The sequence below is a fragment of the Mixophyes fleayi genome, chromosome 6, assembly GCF_038048845.1.
Source record: "Mixophyes fleayi isolate aMixFle1 chromosome 6, aMixFle1.hap1, whole genome shotgun sequence".
In the NCBI taxonomy this organism is placed as follows: Eukaryota; Metazoa; Chordata; class Amphibia; order Anura; family Limnodynastidae; genus Mixophyes; species Mixophyes fleayi.
The window spans coordinates 141,442,274-141,462,775 of NC_134407.1; the positions used below are offsets into that span (position 1 = coordinate 141,442,274).

Genomic DNA, 20,502 nt, shown 5'->3' on the forward strand with positions numbered 1-20,502 from the left:
CACGTACAATGAATTAGGTACAACATTAGGGTGACAAGTAAGGTGTTGCCTAATTTCATACTCCTTTGATATCCACTTACAATTAATTTAGAGTTATTTTTTTACAAGTTTGCAAGGTAAGGAGCTAATGGAACCATATTTGAACATCACAGACCGAGCCAACCTAGTGGTTTGGACATCACCATCCTCTACAAAATTATTAGGAGAATGAATGTTGCACAAGCTCACTGATCATCTGGGTACAAACAAACAATTTTGCTAAGATATGTTTTCCAAATAGGAATAACTTGTTAGAATTGGGAGATTTTTCTTTACAATTTTCACTGATGAAATTCAGTGCTTTAATCATGAATTTAATTCATTGCTGAAAAATATTTGTTCCATGTTTTTGTCAGGGTTTACCATTTTTAAGATTACCTTCTATTTGAATTAATACATGCTTGTCAATTGATCTTGCTCTTTCAAGGGTAACCCTTAAATTATTGTCCTCATAACCACGTAGTTTAAACCTATACCACATATCATGGACTTTCTGTTCCAAAGAACAAAAGCCAGAGAAACTATACCAAAGAAACTCCTCTGAACAAATCTAGGTTGACACCTTTGGGTACTAAGTAGAGTTTTACCCACATTCAGCTTCATGGTAATGTCATGAACATGTGTTTGAGTTCATTATTATTGAAATTCATAGTGAATTTCAGATTCCAAGGGTTATCATGAAGCTACCTATACGATTATGTCAAATCTTCTCTGCCCTGCCAGTTAACATATTATTAATAAAACAAAAATAGTGCAATAGTGGCAATCAAACCCCCAAACGTGGAGTTACTCCAACCATGCCATCATGTGTTTGGCAAGAAATCAATCTGTAATGTGGGCAAAAACGTGTAACAATGCAAAAGTTCTACATGCACATGGCCGCAAGTGCATTCTGGCACTTATATTGAAATAATAAGAATTGCCCCAACATAAATTATTATTGCCCCTGATATCTTCCCTCTCACAACTATCTTTTTTTTTTCTCATAGGGTTTGTCACATGACAGCTTGATAAATCTCACTCTTTGTATTCTTGCAAGTAAAACAAAACAAAACAGGAAGGCAATGTCTAAAGTGGTAATTTGAAAATCAGCATTTTTTAAGTAGTTTGACCTCTAGTAAATCTAGCGATATGACATCCAGCAAAATAATAGCAGAAAATCTTCAGTTTCAGTGAACTACACTTTAGTGGATTTCCCTTTAATCTGTTCTATCCAAAGACTCTAACCATGTTAGAGCAAAAAAATATTTAAAACTAAGTTCAGTAATATTGGCTTTCTATAACGGGCTTAATACTCATAGTGAAGTGTGAAGAAAATAAGTAATTGTGGGTGTGTGGGGCGAAAATGCTTGTGAAGTATAAATGCAGTTACAAACTTTTTAATGTTTAGCATTTAGAAAGTGTGAACAAGGCAATTGTAAGGCCATGATTGTCTCAATGTAGCTCATTGCTAGTAACTAATACAGAGCAGCTTTCCCACGGTCTGACCATTCGCTCTGTATTCAGTATAAGCTGACAGAAGACTGTCGTCGTACATGGGGTTTTGTTTCAATCCACTGGATTGAAAGCTGCAAGAAAGAAGAGGACCCGACATGGATTTAGGTGGGCAATATATGGGTTAAAAAGGGTATATGTGGGGGAGTGGTCATTTATGAAGCGTGACTGTATGCACACCACAAATGTCTTGGTTTTGCACAAGTGCACTTTAAAGTGTACTGTATAAGTGTCACCTTAAAGTCCAACCTTTTACCACTTTAGAACCATCCTTTCATTAAATTAAACTTATCAGGTTTTTATTCTAAAGTATTGTCTGGCTTAGCCTCATGTATGGCTTAAATTAACCATGGAAATGAGGGTACATTGGGACTTCCTTTATCATGTCTGAAGCTTTGTTTTACATTGGGCAAAGTCCACCTAGAAATGCATTTCTCCACAGAAGTACAAAAAAAGGTGCTATGTGTGTCCAATTACAAGTATAGGACAAGACTTGGGGGGGGGGGGGTATATTTACTGAACTGCGGGTTTGAAAAAGTGGAGATTTTACCTATAGCAACCAATCATATTCTAGCTATCATTTATTTAGGACATTCTACAAAATGATAGCTAGAATCTGATTGGTTGCTACAGGCAACATCTCCACTAAATATACCAGAAAATATACCCTTTGATCTCTAGAAGCTTATAGCTGGTCAAGAATTCAAGCATTTATGTGGAGTGCCCTTTCTTAAAACAAGAAATGTCTCTAAAAATATGCTTTCTCCGCCTGTTATCTCACTTCAATAATCTCACACCCCATTATGAAATCTAATTTTGGCACTAGTCTGCAAAATTAGGCACACCAGAGCGCCAACTTGTACTTAACAAGCAACCTTCTTGCTCTTCAGCTCCTCCGCAAAGTCACCAACTAGCGCTGCAAACCCATGTGCTCTGGCAAAAATCTAGGCATGTCAGTCATATGCAGAGTGGGTGTCTTGAGAGGAGTCGGGATGACTTCTCCCTCACCTCTGGGCCCTGTAGCTGCCCATTCCCTGTAGTTCCTCCAATATACAGTCATATAAAGTGACTAAACAGAGGCTCTTGCTTTCCAAAAACTTGATCAATTATGCACCTGTGTGTTTGTGTATGGTGGTCAAATGGGCACATTTGAGTGACATTATGTGCTGTGCTTCAGCATTTCATTCAACATTTAGTGCACAAATAGAACAGTAGATGCAGATAGAGACCCATGGAAGCAATTACTTGGTAGAGAACCATAGCCTGGCTCCTGTCTATTAGTACTTGTGTGTTATACAGCTTGTCTGCATTTACATGCCATACTTGACTCTTAGAGAGATGTTTTCTAGTTTGTTTCCTGGGAAACAGAGAATAAATAATCATTCTCAGGTAAGGAATTTCTATATGTTTAACCTTGTTTCTGAATGGGTAGAATGTTAATGTAACATGTGTAGAATGTGAAAAGCTTGGATACTATGAGAGATGGGGAAGATGGTCTGTATTTATATAGGATGTTCTTAAGAAGTTGCAGAGTATGAATGAGAAGGTAGGAGTTTATACTGTGAAGGGGGTTGACATAGATTACATACCAAGATAGTGATGGAGGTAACTGAAAGCTTTTTAAGACGTCTCAGTACAATCGTGATTTTACCCATTACACAGAGACACACAGAGACCTCATTGTACAAACTATCGTTGCTAGACCCCAATTGCCAACTTTATTGCACAGATCCCTGTGCTAGCTAAATTCCACTTGACTCAGTTTTACAAATTGTTATTGCCAGCGACATACCACAGTGACACCTTTGGAGCTAGATATATTACACAGAAATCCTCCATTGTTTGTCTCATTGCACAGACCCCCTTTGCTAACCACATTCCACGTAGAATCCATTTTATAAGCCCCTGTTGCCAGACTCATTGCACAGACACCCCATTTCACATATTGCATCCCCATTACCCAGAGATTCCCCACTACCAACCTCATTACACAGAGACTCCACTGCAAACCACCTTGCCACATAGCGCAGTAATTCCACTGTCAGACACAATTATCTGCTCTGAATAGGAGTCCAGTAAGCAGTGTCCCGTAGGGTTCAGGGTTCATCCAGTGCTATGCTTTGCAAACCTCTGTGGAGAGATGCTTAAAGAGCAGGATGAATTAGAACTGCCAGACAAAGCGCATATTACCTATTGTAGCACTGGAAATTAGGCAGAGGAAACCTGGATCCCCGTCTGTGTTGGGTGACTGCGGAGGTGACAGCTGTCACCTATGTTTGTCATAAGCTTGGATTGGACAACTTGGGTTCCCCAAGTTTTTAGGCCCCAGCTGGGTACCATTGTTGCTGTGTCAGTTATCTGCTACTGTAAAGACATGGTACACAAGTGCCATGTATGTGCTGTGAATCTCAAGAATCTTTAGAACAGATATGTTGAGAACATGGCAGTCTCATATTGTGAACTATGCAAATGTTTCAGGTGTCCCAATTTTCTCTGAACAATCTTTGATAAACATTTCACCAAGAGCTATGTTATATTATTATACATATTAATTGTACCTTAATTGTACCTTGTTATAAACTTGATGTTTTTTGAATATGTTTGAATTATTAATAAGCATCTAAAGATGTTGGATCATAGGTTTGATTTTGCCACAACGCAAGAAGTTAGAGTTACTATCACACTTAATATATTTTTATAGATTGTCTAAGAATTTTATTATACTTACCTTGGTATATTATTAGATATTTAATCCGATTTGGCAAAATAATAACTTAGAGCTTAATTTGCTATTTATTTAAATTGAGTTGTTTTATTTACACACAACTATATGTATTTTAGAGTGAGGCTTGGCTCTGCTATATGCAGAAACATTATTGTTAGAATGTTTTGAAAACGAAGTTTGACTCTGTGTACACGATATTACCTATATTTTCAAGTGGTGTCTAACCTACCCTTCATTGATATGTATTGATCGGGGCATGTTGAAATGTTTCTATCTTAGTTGTTATTTTTACATATGGATTGTCGTTTATTGTAAAGGGGCTTTGCCACAAGGTAAGTATTTATAACTACTATTAGATCCAATACATCTTTTAGATTATTAAAGAAATATGTATGATACTTACCTAGGTTTGCTATTATATTCATTTCGTTTTGGCAGAATCATTATTTAGCCTCTTTTTCATCTACTGAAACTGAAGTGTAACTTTATGTATATACAATTAGACGCGTCTCAGAGTGAGGCGTGGTTCCGCTATATGCGGAAGTGCCATTGTTAAAATATTTTGAAAATGAGCCTTGGCTCCGTCTACACGATACCAAACATACCTTTAAGTGGGGTTTAATTCAGTTATATATTGACATGTGTTGATCGGGACATGTGTGTCCATATTCTATTTGGTGTTTTGTTATATTGAATGATTTTTTATAAATGGGGTTTTTATTCATTTATCATCATCATCATCATCATTTATTTATATAGCGCCACTAATTCCACAGCTCTGTACAGAGAACCCATTCACATCAGTCCCTGCCCTACTGGAGCTTACAGTCTAAATCCCCTAATATAGACACACACTCACACACAGACAGAGAGGGAGAGAGGGAGAGATTAGTGTCAATTTTGATAGCAGCCAATTAACCTACCTGTATGTTTTTGGAGTGTGGGAGGAAACCGGAGCATCCGGAGAAAACCCACACAAACACAGGGAGAACATACAAACTCCACACAGATAAGACCATGGTCGGGAATTGAACTCATGACCCCAGTGCTGTGAGGCAGAGGTGCTAACCACTAGGCCAATGTGCTGCCCCACATGTGACTTTGAGTGACTATAAAAGGATACGACTAAAGAGGTGAAACACTACCTTGAGAAAGATCCGGTGTATAGGATCAAAACGCGACGGTGACAAGTGTGTAACACTTTCAAAAGGACGCCTACCTGTAGGTGATTGCCATCTGTGAGGACCTGTAGCATTATATTCCGGCACTTGTACATCTGACATGCTATTTGTTTCCTCCTTTACTGTAGAAGTAACTATGTACTGCATTTTTATTTATTAAAGTTTTTATGTATAGTACCTTAGATTTTTCTTCTGTTTTCTATTATATGGTGGTTTTGCTGTGACACCGCGAAGGAACAGAGTTTATCTGATGTGCTAAGACTAAAGAAAATAGTTTGTAAGTAGGGCCTCTTAGGGGGCACCCTCATTTTGTGGAGTGGTGTTTATTTGGACATCATTTATGCACATTTGGATACACAGCCGGTTGGTGGAAGTCTTATTTGGAAGATACAGCTTACTATTCTTTCCAGTTGATGGTTCTATCTTATCCTACTATCTTCTAAAAGAAGTACTTTACCATATAGAATTGCACTATTGTCATTTTCTTTTCTTTATATGGTATCCTTCGGAGATTAAAAGAAGAACCCACGTGTGTCAACATCTCTGAATTTAAGTATTTTTATTGAATTAAAATATTTTTTTTACACAGTTATTTATGTATTTATTTATTTATATAGTCCTTTTTTTATGTATTGTAGTGTGACTACAGCGGAGAAGTATTCACCTATCTATAATTTATTTTATTTTTGCTTTATATTGTGACTTGGGTGTTTAGTCTTTGGTGAATATATCTGCAGCAATTGTTTGTGAAGCACTGTAAGGAAATTCCATTTATATTATTTTTAATATTATATGAGTTTAATACATTAACATATTCGTTACACTTGCTGGAATCTAACCCCATCACACTGCTGTAGTTACTGAGGTATTAATAAATGAGTTTCCTGGTGGTGGAGGGGATTTAATTTGTATGTTTTGTTTTAGTTTTTTTTTATTATTGTTAAGATCGAAAAAATGAAATAAAAAAAATAATGATTTGTTTAAAAAAAAAGAAGAAATGACAGTTTCCTTTTCAAATAAGCGTCTGCAGCTATCATGAACTGTGTTGAGATCTGTACCTATGGTCCAACTCAGTCTGTAATATCTGAATTCTTTCCAATTTACTCTAATCTTTCACTTAGTTAAATAAGCTCAAGTATATTGTCCGAAATCAATTAACAGAATATATTCCAAAGTTCCTCTTATGTGGTTTATTGAATAATGTTTTTGTTTTAGCTGGGTTATTATCTCAGTGAGAGGGGAACTGATATAATAATCTGTGTATATAAATGTTTCAACAAATATTTTCTCTCAGGGAATAGTTGTAGAGATACACGGCCTGATTCATCAAGACATTCATACTGAGCACAATCTGCGTTTGTTTTAAAACGCACTTAATACAGGCAAGCGCACGCCCGAATTCAACAAGGAGCAGATCTGAAGATACCTGCGCTGATGAATTCAGGTGTAGGTCTGCTCAGCTCTTCTACACAAGACACTGCAGAACACATTCAATACCTATGTGGAATATAAATTTGCATAAGAATGCACAGAAAAAAATAAATTAATGTCACCTGTTAATAATATAGGCATTAGTGATTAAACAGTTTAAATATATTTTTTTTGCTATGCAATACATTTATTAGGATGTTCTACTGACCACCATCACTCTCACTCTCCTCACAGCTCCAACTGTCACTTCCCTCACTGACCAATTATCACAACTGCTTTTGTTTTTGTTTTTTGTTCTTTTTTTATTCTGAGCATGCCCAAAGTCTCTTGGGAGATGTAGTTTTTCTTTTACTACAGCCAGGGGCGGATTGGCAATAGGCCTTACCAGGAAGTTTCCCGGTAGGCTGGTGCCCTAACGAGGCCACTTTTTAAACTAAAAAAAAAAAACGCGGACGGGGGTGGGGGAGATCAAAAGAAGTGGAAATCGTGAGGCTGCTTGTTGCTATCTGAGTGCTCAGAGACAGGAAGTGTTCACTTTACTTCCTGTCTGATGTGAGCAAGGAGTGATGCTGATCACTACACCTAAAGGTAAGTGAGTGTGATCCAGACAGTATCAGGAACTTCCACTATGCTAACAGTACCTGTATTGCCCAGTAATATATAAGGCAGGAGAAGTACCTAGTATTATGCCACAAATAGCTGTAATTAATGGCCTGTAATACACCACCCCTAGGAGTAACTCCTAATTAAACACCATCAGTAGATGAGTTTACAGATAAGTAAAATGCCAGTACTATTAGTAATGACAAATATTCTCAGGTAGTAACAATGCACAATAAAGTGCCAGCAATGCAGAGTAATAAGCCAGCAGTTACATTAACCATATTATACTTCTGCCACCTTCTCCTGCCTCTTACTCTCAGTCAAGCTTCTTGAGTATTTTGGCATGGCCGCAGCAGCACTTAGAGTCTCATGTCACTTGACATGATGTGAGGGTTATATTGTCACTTGGATACTACAGGCCCATATCAAGCATCTGCCCAAATGATGAGGGATAATTATAAACGCTCAAGCAAAACTACTACTGCCTCTTCCCTTTCCCACCTCAAGTCACGTAGGAGAAGGAGGTAAAAAAATACTTTTGTGCTGAAGCACTCGTTTTCTTCATGTCTCAGGCCACAGGGGGAGCACAAAAGTGCTGATGGTGACCCGGTGGCCACTGACTGAGCTCCAGTGAATTTGCTGCAATAGGTTACAGCTCAGTTGTGCAAATCGAACCATTTTATTAAATAATCAATTTAATGTCTGTCAATCACAGACATTTGCTAAAATGAAGCATCGTACTCCACATATTAAATAACCGAGCAATCAAATTCATTCAATTTATCCGAAATGTTTTATGGTAAAAAATGAGTCTGGGCTTACCTATTTGGTACCATGGCTAATTTTTTAATATATATTTTTGCTGGAATGTTGAATGTTGTAATGCTATTGAGATGTCAAGCTATATACATTTTCTCCTGTCTCCACTTTAAGATCATTTTAAGATAACTTTATCAGGGACAATATAAGATTGTAGCAGCTTAGTCTAGGTTCTGCAGGGGGCAGCATATGCAAAGCTATGGGGAGGGGGGGGGCTGCACATACAAAACTAAAGGGAGGGGGGCTGCTATAATGTGTGAGGGAAAGGGTGGAGCTGCTATAATGTGTGAGGGAAAGTGGGGGCTGCTATAAAGCGAGAAGGACAGGAGTAATAAGCCAGCTATAATGTGTGAGGGAAAAGGAAGGCTGCTATAATGTGTGCGGAGGGTGGTATGTTGCTTTAATGTGCGAGGGAATGGGGCGTTCTTAATCTAATGTGTGATATGGGGAAGGGAGGGGGGCTGTCTTAATAGTACTTGGGAGGGAAGTAGGTTATTAATTTAATGTGGGGCTGAGCTTTGGGAGGAGGGTTATTTAATTAATGTGAATATGAATTATTTAATGCCGGGGATGGTTGCGGGAAATAATATTAAATGTAAATATTATTAATTTTTGGAGGAAAATAGGTCTATTTATTAAATGTGAGTATTATTATTTTAATGTTTGAGCTGGAAGGAGGCCTAAGTATTAAATGTGTGAGCTATTAATTTAATGCCGGGGCTGGATGGCGTTTTGAAAATTTCATGTACCCATTATTTTTTCCAAATAGGGACTCCAGCATTCCAGGATCCAGACAAGCAGCAATTGAGCTAAAGACACCAGCAGCCACAGGTGGTGAACGTGACAAGAACATGTAGGAGAGAGCAGTCTGCCATTGCTTGTGTATTTGTCTAAAATGTATCTAAAATGATAACCTCCCTGTCTTAAGTGCCCTGGGCCCCCCAGAGCCTTATTCCAGCTCTAGTGATACTTTAGTGGTTCTTGCTTTGATTCCATTGCCTGCCTTCTACCATTCTCAGATCACTTTGTTGTACATATGACCAGCCCCCATAGCACTGATAATATAATTAATCCTTCCTCCTTTGTACTTACTATATCACTAGCATACCCTTGGAATAGCTTTCCCCTTTACTTATGCCATTGTCTGGCAACCCTCCCTACACTGATAATTCAAACCACCTCCAATCACTGGGCACATTTAGTGCTCATACACAATCGTTACAAAAGAAGTGATTTCTTGCAGATTTTTTTTCACCTTTGTGTTGATCGCACCTGGACAGCCATTTAATATAAGGATTATTTTTAATGCATTTTTGAAACACACAGTACACATATTTATACATTATATATAGAGAGAGATTAGACTTGTAGCTTGCATTTCATGATGTCAGGGAAAGATGCAATTGTGCTTGAGGTCCTCATATGCTGCTCTGGCAGACTGATGAAATATGATTGTGCCAACATGTTTCATAATAGTTACACCTAATAAACAAAGTCAGATATGTTTCTTTGAAGGGACTTTTGGAAGCATGTGTTAGTAGGCAACTAAACAAGTTGGAGCACAGAGGGATAAACCAGTCACAGATAATGTAAAAGGGTTCATGTATTTTTATAGCACAGGACTGGCAGCTTTTGCCCTGCATTGCTTTAGAGATGACCCACTATGTATTAAGTCATGACATCTAGAGTTTCCTAAATAGTACTACAACCAAATTCCAGTAGTTCTAAATCCCTCCTACTTTTGTATTGGCCCCACCTACAGTTGATTTAGTCCCGCCCACATATGGCCACTTCAGTAATTTTTCCAGGGCCACTTTAAGTTCCCAATCCGCCCCTGACTACAGCACGATCACAATCCATGACAGTGGCACAACTATCTCTCAGGGGTTTAACACAAGTGGATGAGATTATAAAGGGTTTCAGTGCAGTTATTACCTACAGAACATATTTTCTATTTTGCCAGACTTAGTTTTGCATGATTGTATACCTGTGCCTCCATCCCTGCATCATTAATCCATTCAGTTCAAGAAATTACGATTCCTCAGTAAATGGCAGGTTACAGAAGTTCACTGACAACAAATTATTGGACACAAAAATTAGTTTATTAAGAGCAGAAATTCATTTATTTCTTCACATATTTAGCAACAAGCAGTTGGGTTGAGAAATGTGTATTTGAATTTATTTGCAGAATGCAGAAATTGCTTATTGGGTACAAAAACAGTAACAGCTTTTATTCATGAACTGTACGAAGGATATGGAGAAAATTAGGTGGCTTCTTATATTTATATAGCGGTAATATGACAGCAAAAAAACAGCTGTACATTTTCATCCATCAGAGAAAAAAGAGAATATAAGTAAAGGGGAGAAGACTAGGTGGATGGGAGGCAGTGGAAAGGTGAGCCAATGGGATATTAGACCAGGGGGTAAATGTATGAACATGCAGGTTCTTCATCACCCGCGCGTTCGGCGATTAAATTTCAAGCGGCGCTGCATTGTAAAGGGAAACTTCCCTTTACAATGCAGCGCCGCTTGAAATTTAATCGCTGAACACGCGGGTGTTGAAGAACCCGCATGTTGATACATTTACCCCCAGGTCTCAAAGGGGAGGTTGTTCATCAGATATATTTTCTCAAACTATTCACTAAACCCAAAAGAACAAATCTTTCAATGGAATGGGATTAAAAAATAAATAAACATTCTCATTCAGCACTAACTCTCCTATCCTGTCCTCTACAATTTCCTCAATTTTCCAGGGACAAAAACTAAATTTAGTTAAAGGTTCGTGAATGATATCTCTTTATGCAAATTATTATGATGCCCTAGTTTTTAGGACAGAAAGCTTTTTTTTTTTAAAAAAAAAACCAATTTTTTTTTCTTTTCTGATACTTTTTTCTTTTCTGTTAAATGTATTATTTTGATATCTCTAAGGGATGGTGGCTCCCTCCCAATATATGAAGCACTAAATTATGCTACTTATGTATAACTAAATATTTCCATAGAAACTTTGTGGTGTATCATTTGTACTGTTTGTACATTTGTTGATTGTACATACTATAATGTACCATACATTCAAGGTAATTGAAAAACCTGTGTTATGCTGAAATTCATTGGCAGAGTGCAGCAGCTTCTCATAGTCTGCAGATGGTGTTGTATGTTTTTTGCTATCTATGAGGTATAGCTTCATCATAGACTGCAATTGTATACTGCAACATCTTCAGGCTGTGTGATGCGACTGTTCCCATCAAGAATATTTTTGGTCTCAGGGATGGCTGAATCAAAGACTAAACATAAAAGAATGAATTATCTGTGTGGAGTTTGTATGTTCTCCCTGTGTTTGCGTGGGTTTTCTCCGGGTGCTCCAGTTTCCTCCCACACTCCAAAAACATACTAGTAGGTTAATTGGCTGCTATCAAAATTGACCCTAGTCTCTCTCTCTCTCTGTCTGTCTGTGTGTATGTTAGGGAATTCAGACTGTAAGCTCCAATGGGGCAGGGACTGATGTGATTGAGTTCTCTGTACAGCGCTGCGGAATCAGTGGCGCTATATAAATAAATGATGATGATGATGTTTAGGTTTTTGAGTTGCCTCTGATCATTCCACCACCTCCTTGCCACCTTCTGCAGACACTAAAGTTTCCTAAAGGTCAGACAACTCCCCTGAAAAGGTGCTGGGCTCTTCTTCTGACCTTGCACTAATCTTAAACTGACGCTGGAGGAATCCCCCATATCGTTTCTGATTGTCCCACTTTAGTTTGGGCCGGATCCTGCGCATAAATCCCCCATAGCGTTTTTGAAGATCAGCCACCCCATGTTCTGTCTCTACCCCCTGTTCTGTCTCCACCTCCTCTACCCCCTGTCCTGGCTCCATCTCTGGGCTCAGCAGCATCCTTCTCTCTAACTCCATCCCCTGTAAATTCTCCAGGCTCCTCTTGGGGTATTTGCGTAGGAACCCTCCATAACGCTTTCTCTCATCTCTTGCACTCCATGCCTTGTCTTGCTCCTCTGATTCCTCATTGACCACAGATTCCTGTTCTGAGTCGGGTATCTCCAGGAGGTCCCTCTCTCCATACTTCTTCAGGACACCACCATATGTCTTGCTGGTTTCTCCCTTGTAGATGCTATTATCTCGCTTAGGGGAGTTAAAGAAGAATTTATTCTTATCTAATTTTTTCATAAATCCTCCATAACGTTTGACTAGCATTTCCGGCAGATCTGAGGACAACGGTACTCTTTCTTGCTCCCGTTTGGAGACTTCTAGAACAGCTCCTAAAGGAGACAGGATCCTCTCACATCGCTCCCATTCTGTTATAGATGACAATGTTCCTTCACACTGTAAAGAGCACACCTGTACAAATGTATATTATAGTCAGTAAAATTGCCATCTGTAATAATGTAACTGTCATCATCTGTACAGAAAGACAAATGAAAATCTTATCTCACTGACAACAAAGTTGATTCCAGGATCAAGCAACAGAACAGTATATCAACAGTTCAAAATAAAGCAGGATCAGTACATACATTATTTAAGCAATAGCCTTAATTGTATTTATTACCTTTTCTCACACATGTACCTGACTGGCAGGTCTTCAGTGTCTTTTTTTAAATTCTGACAACCCACTGGTGATCTTACATACTCACGGGCACTTGTACATCCGGTGAACAAACTCAGGGTAGTGCATCAGGGATGAATGTTAAACTGTACCATTAGTCTTCTTGAGAATTTTTACATTAGAACACAGGAGGACCCATGATCAACAGAACATAAACAAGCTCCCCATGTGTATAACTATTCACAAGAAGTTTCATGCTGCAAGCATTTTACAATAAACATCAAAAAACATAAATCCAAGTTCTGCAGAAAACCTGGGCTTTTTATGAACACTGTCACATGTATGACCTTGTAGTGGCACTAATCGTATAAGATAAATCGCCTGTGCTTGCTTTTTATCTTAACGTTTGTACTTGGACGATTAATTATTGAGCCCAATATGCATTAGAGAGTCATCTACCCTAAAAGTTTGATGTTTTATTTCTGTATGCCCATTTGTCTATGGCATTGATAAATTAAACTGCGAGTTGAGCTACAAGGAATGTAATTAACAATAACAAAAACATTGATACTTCTCCTTTGGACTCCATGGCAGCCATAACTATGGGCAGCTTCCTTTTCCTGGTTAGGTACAGACAGGTAACAAAAAACACACCCCGGATGGTGTTGAAGTTAGCTCACCCTGTTGCCTTGTGTCTTTTTCTGTCTCTAGTATAGGTAGTGTTTTGTTATTTTTTGTAGGTAGTGGCTTACCTTACTTGGAGTTCCCGGGGACGCAGCAGTAATGCTGCAAGCCGCAGAGGGGCTGGCTACCTGGGGCACATCAGACCACTACCTTAGGAGCGGTGCTGTTTGCAGTAACTTTGAATTTGCAGCTCAAATGTGAGTGCCGGTAGTTAGTGCATGCGTGTGGTTTGCGTCAGAGGCCATAAGCCATAGAGGTGGAGGAACAGGAGCTTCTTGGAGCTGTCCCTGCAAAAGAAAAAGGTTTGTTAAGCTGAATCTGCTACAAGTTGTTCATGGATGGAGCCTAATTCGAATACCAAACAGCTGAAACACCCGCAGTAGGTAAGCCCCTTAATATAGGCTTGCTATATATGATGTTTTTTTTTTTATAGTTAGTAATCTTTTCTGGTACTCTTGTGGAGCCGGAGAGAGGAAAGACAACGAGGTACAAAGATATGTAAAGACTGTGATAGCCTTTAATAAAAGTAGATGGATTGTTTTGTGCAGCATGCAACTTTCAAGCAAAGGGAAAAAACTGCCACCAGAACAATATAAGGATAGAGTGGTTGAGAGAGGAGTTTGTCAGTAAGGAGGATTTGTGTGCCCTGTAGGAGTTAAAAAGGCCTAGGTCTAAAGCATATATTTGGAAGTCATGTGTGAGCAATCAGACTGATTCTCCAGCAGATGGAGAGGATACCTCTAGTAATACTTCTGGGTAAATCAATGAGTCACTCAGAATGTTTAATCTGGAAAAAGTGTAAAGTGTATTAAAGCACACATATAAATATATAGGTATGGATTTAGAGCAACTTTCCATAGAAATTCAAAAATCCATCTTTGAATATAACATGAAAGGTAGAATTTTTCCATTCCATCAATTAATAAAGGATATGGTATTAAAGGAATGGACGAAGGTGCATAAATATCAAGCTAACTTAGGCAGACTGGATTATATGTACCCTTTTGATGGTGAGGTCCAGAAATGGAGTGTATCACCTAAGGTTGATGCTTCAGTGGCAAGTCTTTCTTCTAGAACTACAATTCCTATAGAGGATGGTGGTACTTTTACATCCCTATGGATAGTAAGATGAAGAGTGGTTTTAAGAAGTCTCATGTTTCTTCTAGGATTGCACTAAAGTCTGGAGTGACTTTGGCCTCAGTGGCTAGAGCGCTTAAATTATGGGGTGAGACACTTTATAGAGAGGTCCAAGAGAAATCAAGTAGACAGCATATGTTGAAAATCATTGAAATTATGTAGGAAACCTTCTCAGGATACATTGTTTTCTCAGCCAGGACAACGGCTTTAACGGCGGTAGCTAGAAGATCCCTTTGGCTGCGCCATTGTGCAGCAGATCCTCAATAAAAAAAAAAGCCTGGCTAATCCTCCATTTGCAGGAGTTCTTCCATTTGGAGATATATTGGACACTTTTATACAAAGGTCCTTTGGGTCTAGGTCTAACTGCTTAGCTCAGGATAGAAGGTCTAAATACCCTTATTTGGCTAATCAGCAGTAGAGATGTGAGGAGCTATAAGCCAGGGAGGCATTATGGGAAACAAAATATGCAGACTTCTGTTAAGCAATCCTTTTGTGTTTTTAAGAACAAAGAAGGAAGGTCAAATCAGAGAACTTGGCAATGCCTGTTACCTAAATCAGCCCCCCAATAATAACTATAGCTAGCAGAACAGCACATAATGCACAGATATGGTCCCACTATCACAGATCTGTGGGTGCTGAATAGTGTAAGAAATGGGCACAAAATAGTATTTCATTGCTATCCTAATACAAACCTGTTTGTTCAGTCCAAAGTTCCATCTACCAGGGCACAATCAGTAGCAATATGAGACAGTCAGCAGACATCGATACAGTCTCATGCAATCTCTCTTGATCCAGCAGATCAAGAAGGCCAATATTTTACTCCAGACTCTTCCTGCTTAGAAAAATATCAGGGGCCTTTCTCACAATCATAAATTTGAAAAGGCTCAACAAGTTTGTCCATACCAGGCATTATTTTATGGAGTCTGTGAATACCATCCTTATGTCCATAAGTGAAGGGGTCTTTCTCACAGGATTAGATTTTCAGGATACCTATTTTTATATTCCTGTGGCTGTACATCACAGGAAGTTAATCAGTTTTTGTGTACTGGACCACCACTTCCAGTTCACTTGCCTGCACTTTGTGCTGAAACATCTCTGAGGATAATTACCAAGGTGCTTGTCTCATTTATAGTGGAACTGAGGAGAAAAGTGGTCAAAATATGGCCTTTTTTGGATGACATTCTTGTTGTGGGGAATTCGGAAATCAGTGTTAGTTACAAGACTGCTGAAGTAATACGTTTTTTGAATCAGGATTTTGAACAAAATAAAAAGTTATCTTATTCCATAACAAAAGATTAAATTCCTGGGCATTCAGCTAGTTATTTTCACAGCAAAAGTGTATAAAGATCCAGTTCCTACCTTGCCAGCTGCAGGTTCAGAAGCGAGTTTTAATAAAGAAAGGTCTGAGATTGGTGGGGATGTCCTAAACCATCATAGGAATAATTATGTGGGCAAGATGGTATACCCAAGATCTCTGATCAATGGTCAGAGATTCTCTGGTCAATGCCATGTCAAGAACCACCAGACAACCCAAACTTAAGAACAAAATGGATGTCTCTGCTGGAACAAGAAGTTGTGGGGCTCACCTTCAAGGGCAAGTAATGCAATATAAGTGGTCTCAAATCAAGACAAGTCTTCCTTTAAACATCTTGGAAATTAGAGCATATGGAAAATATCTCAGAATATTTTCAGACAACAGAACATTGGTAGTCGTCATATATCAGCAAGGGGGAACCAAAAGTCAAGCCTTGTTGATGGAAGTGACGAAAACCATCTCTTGGGCAGAGAAGAATCTGATTTCAGCACTTTCAGCATTATATAGATATAGCAGGAGCACAAAATGTAGTAGCAGATTACCTCAGCCAAATACAAATTCATCAGGGAGAGTGGTCTCTCCACCAGGAGTTCTTCCAGCTACAATTGGAAAGGTATGGGCTTCCTAAAGTGGATATCATGGTGACAAATACATAGAATTACAGATTTTTCACTTAAAACAGGGCTCCAAAAGCAGAAGAGACAGATGTTCTGAATAGTCCATGGGCAGAATGCAGTATGTCTTCCTTCTGTTTCCACTGATCACATGCAAGTGAGTTTTGAAAGTAAAAGGCAGAAGTTATAGCAATCCTTCCATTCTGACTTCACTGACTGTGGCTTTGAGTGTCCTGGGAAGTGTTCAGAGAACCTCTTTGTCCAGGTCTATTGTCCCAGGATCCAATTCTGCATCCAGATCTTTGGTGACATGGAAATTGGGTGGAATCAGCTCAGAGCAAAAGGAGCATCAGATCAGGTAATCAATATCTTATTACATGCAAGAAAGAATTCTTCAGATATCTATTACATTATCTGGAAGAAGTTTGTTTTCTGTTGTGGAACCAGATTCAACCTAGTAAAAGCCAACATTCTGCAGATCCTGGACTTCCTCCAGGATAAGTTCAGCAAAGGCTTTGCAGTTTCCATTATTAAGGTACAGTGTCATCTTGGAACATATTCTTGGACACCAAGTTAGCGTCACAAGATTTGATTATGAGATTCTTCCAGGCTATAAAGAGGATTCGTCCATCCATAAGAGCTTTTATGGCCACATGGGACTTAAATTTAATTCTAAACACTTTAATGTATGATCCTTTTGAACCTCTGATGAAAGTCTCCTTGAAATGGATGACATTGAAATTTTTATTGATAGCAATTACATCTGCTCACAGAGTGGGAAAGTTACAAGCTTATGGTGCAAAGACCCTTTTCTCAATATCTATTTGGATAAAGTGATTCTCACAGCCAATCCAGAAAACTGCTGAAGGTGGTTCTAGATTCCACATTAATCAGGAAGTGGTGCTGCAATAATTTTATTCACATCCAAAAGATGAAAATTAGATCTAGTGAGAGCAATTTCCATATATCTGTCTAGAACAGAAGGAATTAGAAAGACCAAACAGCTCCTGGTGCTGATAATTGGGCCCAGAAGAGAGCATGCTCCCTCTAAGTAAACTATCTCCAATTGCATCAGAGACACAATTAAACAGGTCTACAAGAGTAGTGGTTGCAAGATGCCAGAGATCCTCAAGACCCACTAAACTCAAGCAGTGGCAACATTTTTGGCAACCAAGGCTTAGGTCTCATTGGCGCAAAGCAGCTGGGTGGTCATCTATTCATACTTTCACTAGTAATTATCATCATCATTTATTTATATAGCACCACTGATTCCGCAGCACTGTACAGTCCCTGCCCCATTGGAGCTTACAGTCTAAATTCTCTAACATACACACACAGACAGACGGAGACTAGGGTCAATTTTGATAGCAGCCTATTAGTCTACTAGTATGTTTTTGGAGTGTGGGAGGAAACCGGAGCACCCAAAGGAAACCCACACAAACACGGGGAGAACATACAAACTCCACACAGATAGGGCCATGGTCGGGAATTGAACTCATGACCCCAGTGCTGAGAGGCAGAAGTGCTAACCACTTAGCCACCGTGCTGCTGGATATCCTATCCACCTTGGATGCTGAGTTTGGTAAAGATGTTCTTAGTTCAGCTTCCAAATAAATCTTGCATTTGCAGCATTTCTGGCTGTTTTGTTTATTATGGGCCCTCCATATTGTATATACTTTGGTACATTCCATAGTTATGGATGCAAAGGAGTCCAAAGTAGAAAATAAAATATTTTTTACAGTTCATTACATTGAGATACTCCATGGCAGCCCAATTTCCTACCCGTGTTTGTATTTTTGTGTTTATATTTTTCAGAAGTAAGCTTGGAAAGTCACTCAAAGACACAGAGGAAGAGGAGTAGCTACCTTATATACCATCCAGGGTGTGTTTTTTGTTACCTGTCTAAACAGAGAAAGGAAGCTACCTATAGTTATGGCTGCCATGGAGTCTCTCAAGAAAAGGAATTAACGATCAATAATCCATTCTTTTCCTATTCATTTTAAAACAGTACTTGAAGTTAAAATTATGTAAGGCTTATATAAGGCCTTCATCACTACTTTGAGTTGTTGGAGAACCTGCTCCTTCAACTATCTAACTATCAGACTGTGGCTTCCTGTGTACCTCCATTCCCCTCCTCACATTATGACACTGTCTCTGTCACATGCCAAACTGTATTTTTTAAGATAATCACACAAATGGATAGGTCACTGCTACCCACAATATAAGCACAGATTGTTCTATTCCAGCCCACAACAAAATTGGTGACACAGAAAAACAGACAATCACTAATTCAGCACACCAGTCTCAAACATCCTCTTATTTGTACCTTGCTCTTAACCATAGAAACATACCAGAGGATTGAAGTGAGTGTTGGCTAATTGGATCTGCAGGGCACAGGAGAAGCACCAGGACACACAGTCCGCACAGGTGGCTTGTGGAGCAGAGAGACTCAGCAGCATTATCAGAACCAGCAAACCCATTTTGTTAAAACGATGTTCTGTAGTGACACAGACAAGGAAACAAATCTATTATTACTGATGGTAAGACTCCTGTTTCCAAATACATCGCTGAAAATACAAAATTCACAAATTGTTTCATTGATCAAGTGGTGTATATGCTCTTAGCCTATTGTTGAGAAACATTTAGCTATTGGTTAAACTCTATTATGGTAAACATCAAGACTTTACTAAACAAAAGATTGGCTAATGAGGAGCTATTAGTAACAATCATAAATAAGTAAACATTTTTATGTTCCAAAGTATGAGAACACAAGATACCTATATATTTTTTATTATTATTATTATTATTATAGTTTATTTATATAGCACAAGCATTGTAGAACTTTGCAATTGGGAACAAACACAGTAATCAAACAAGACTGAGTATTAACAAAAAGACATAGAAGTAATAATAATAGTAATAAAGAAATAACACATTTCCCCCTCACGACTGTTGCATCACTTTTCTGCATATTACTTCCCTGTCCTGTGGTGGGGGACTCTCCCAGACAGAGTAGGGTCAGATTAACAATGGGGCAGGCTGGAGGTACAGCCTCAGGCTGTGCATCATAAATAGGCACAGGGGCAGATTGAAGTCATTAATAAGCCAACTTTGGCCCCGATCGGTCTCCTTCATGGTGGCTGGCCCCTTTTCATGCCACTTTATTACAGGGGCAGCAGACCAGCTTCCTGCCACAGGGGCTCAGTTACAGTTCAGCTGGTGTGGTACATGCACTGTTCCTCCCTGGCACTCAGTAAGGGCACAGAACACTCCTTTGATGCTGAGGGTTAGTTATGTGAGACTGAGCACTAAAGGAATGTGTGTTCACACACGTAGTTACCAAGTGCCGGGGAGGTGCAGTGCATGTACCGCCCCAGCTGAACTGTGATTCGGGAAGAAGGAAGAGGATGAAGGAGGAGGAAGAAGAAGGGTAACTGGGCCTGGTGAGCACCTTCGGACTGATCCATGGTAATAGAGAAATGGGGGAGGTGATGACATGCGGTTGAAGCACAGAGAAAAGGCAGCTGGATTCCAGTATCTCTGGCAGGTAAGTAACTGTATGTCTATACAAACCATATCCACTGTATATATTCTGTGTGTTCCTCCAATGGTGGAGGGGGTGGAGGAAATATGTAAAGTGTAGTATGAGCAGAGGATGCCTTTGTGACGGTGCACTGGTCTCTGCATTGTATGTTGGTAACTTGGATGCTCTCTGCATTGTATTTCAGTCTCTAGCATGCTCTCTGCATTGTATGGTGGTCACTAGGATGCTCTCTGCATTGTATAGAGGTCACTAGAATGCTTTCTGTATTTTATATTGGTCACTAGAATGCTCTTTGTATTGTATGTCATCAGGATGCTCACTGCGTTGTATGGTTGTCACTAGGATGATCTCGGCATTGTACAGAGGT

The 20,502-nt window shown here is 39.1% G+C and overlaps 1 protein-coding gene across 2 annotated transcripts in view; it reads right to left on the reverse strand.

The window, feature by feature from the left end:
- Window positions 1-10,444: 10,444 nt before the first annotated feature.
- Window positions 10,445-20,502, reverse strand: part of PDYN (prodynorphin) — a 28,073-nt gene continuing 18,015 nt past the window's right edge. For both annotated transcript variants that reach the window (XM_075176599.1, XM_075176600.1), the window contains 2 exons: window positions 18,943-19,088; window positions 10,445-12,636 (listed from right to left, as the gene is read on the reverse strand). In XM_075176599.1, coding sequence (XP_075032700.1) covers window positions 11,929-12,636; window positions 18,943-19,088 — 854 coding nt within the window. In that variant the 3' untranslated portion in view covers window positions 10,445-11,928. The remainder of the gene's footprint in view (window positions 12,637-18,942; window positions 19,089-20,502) is intronic.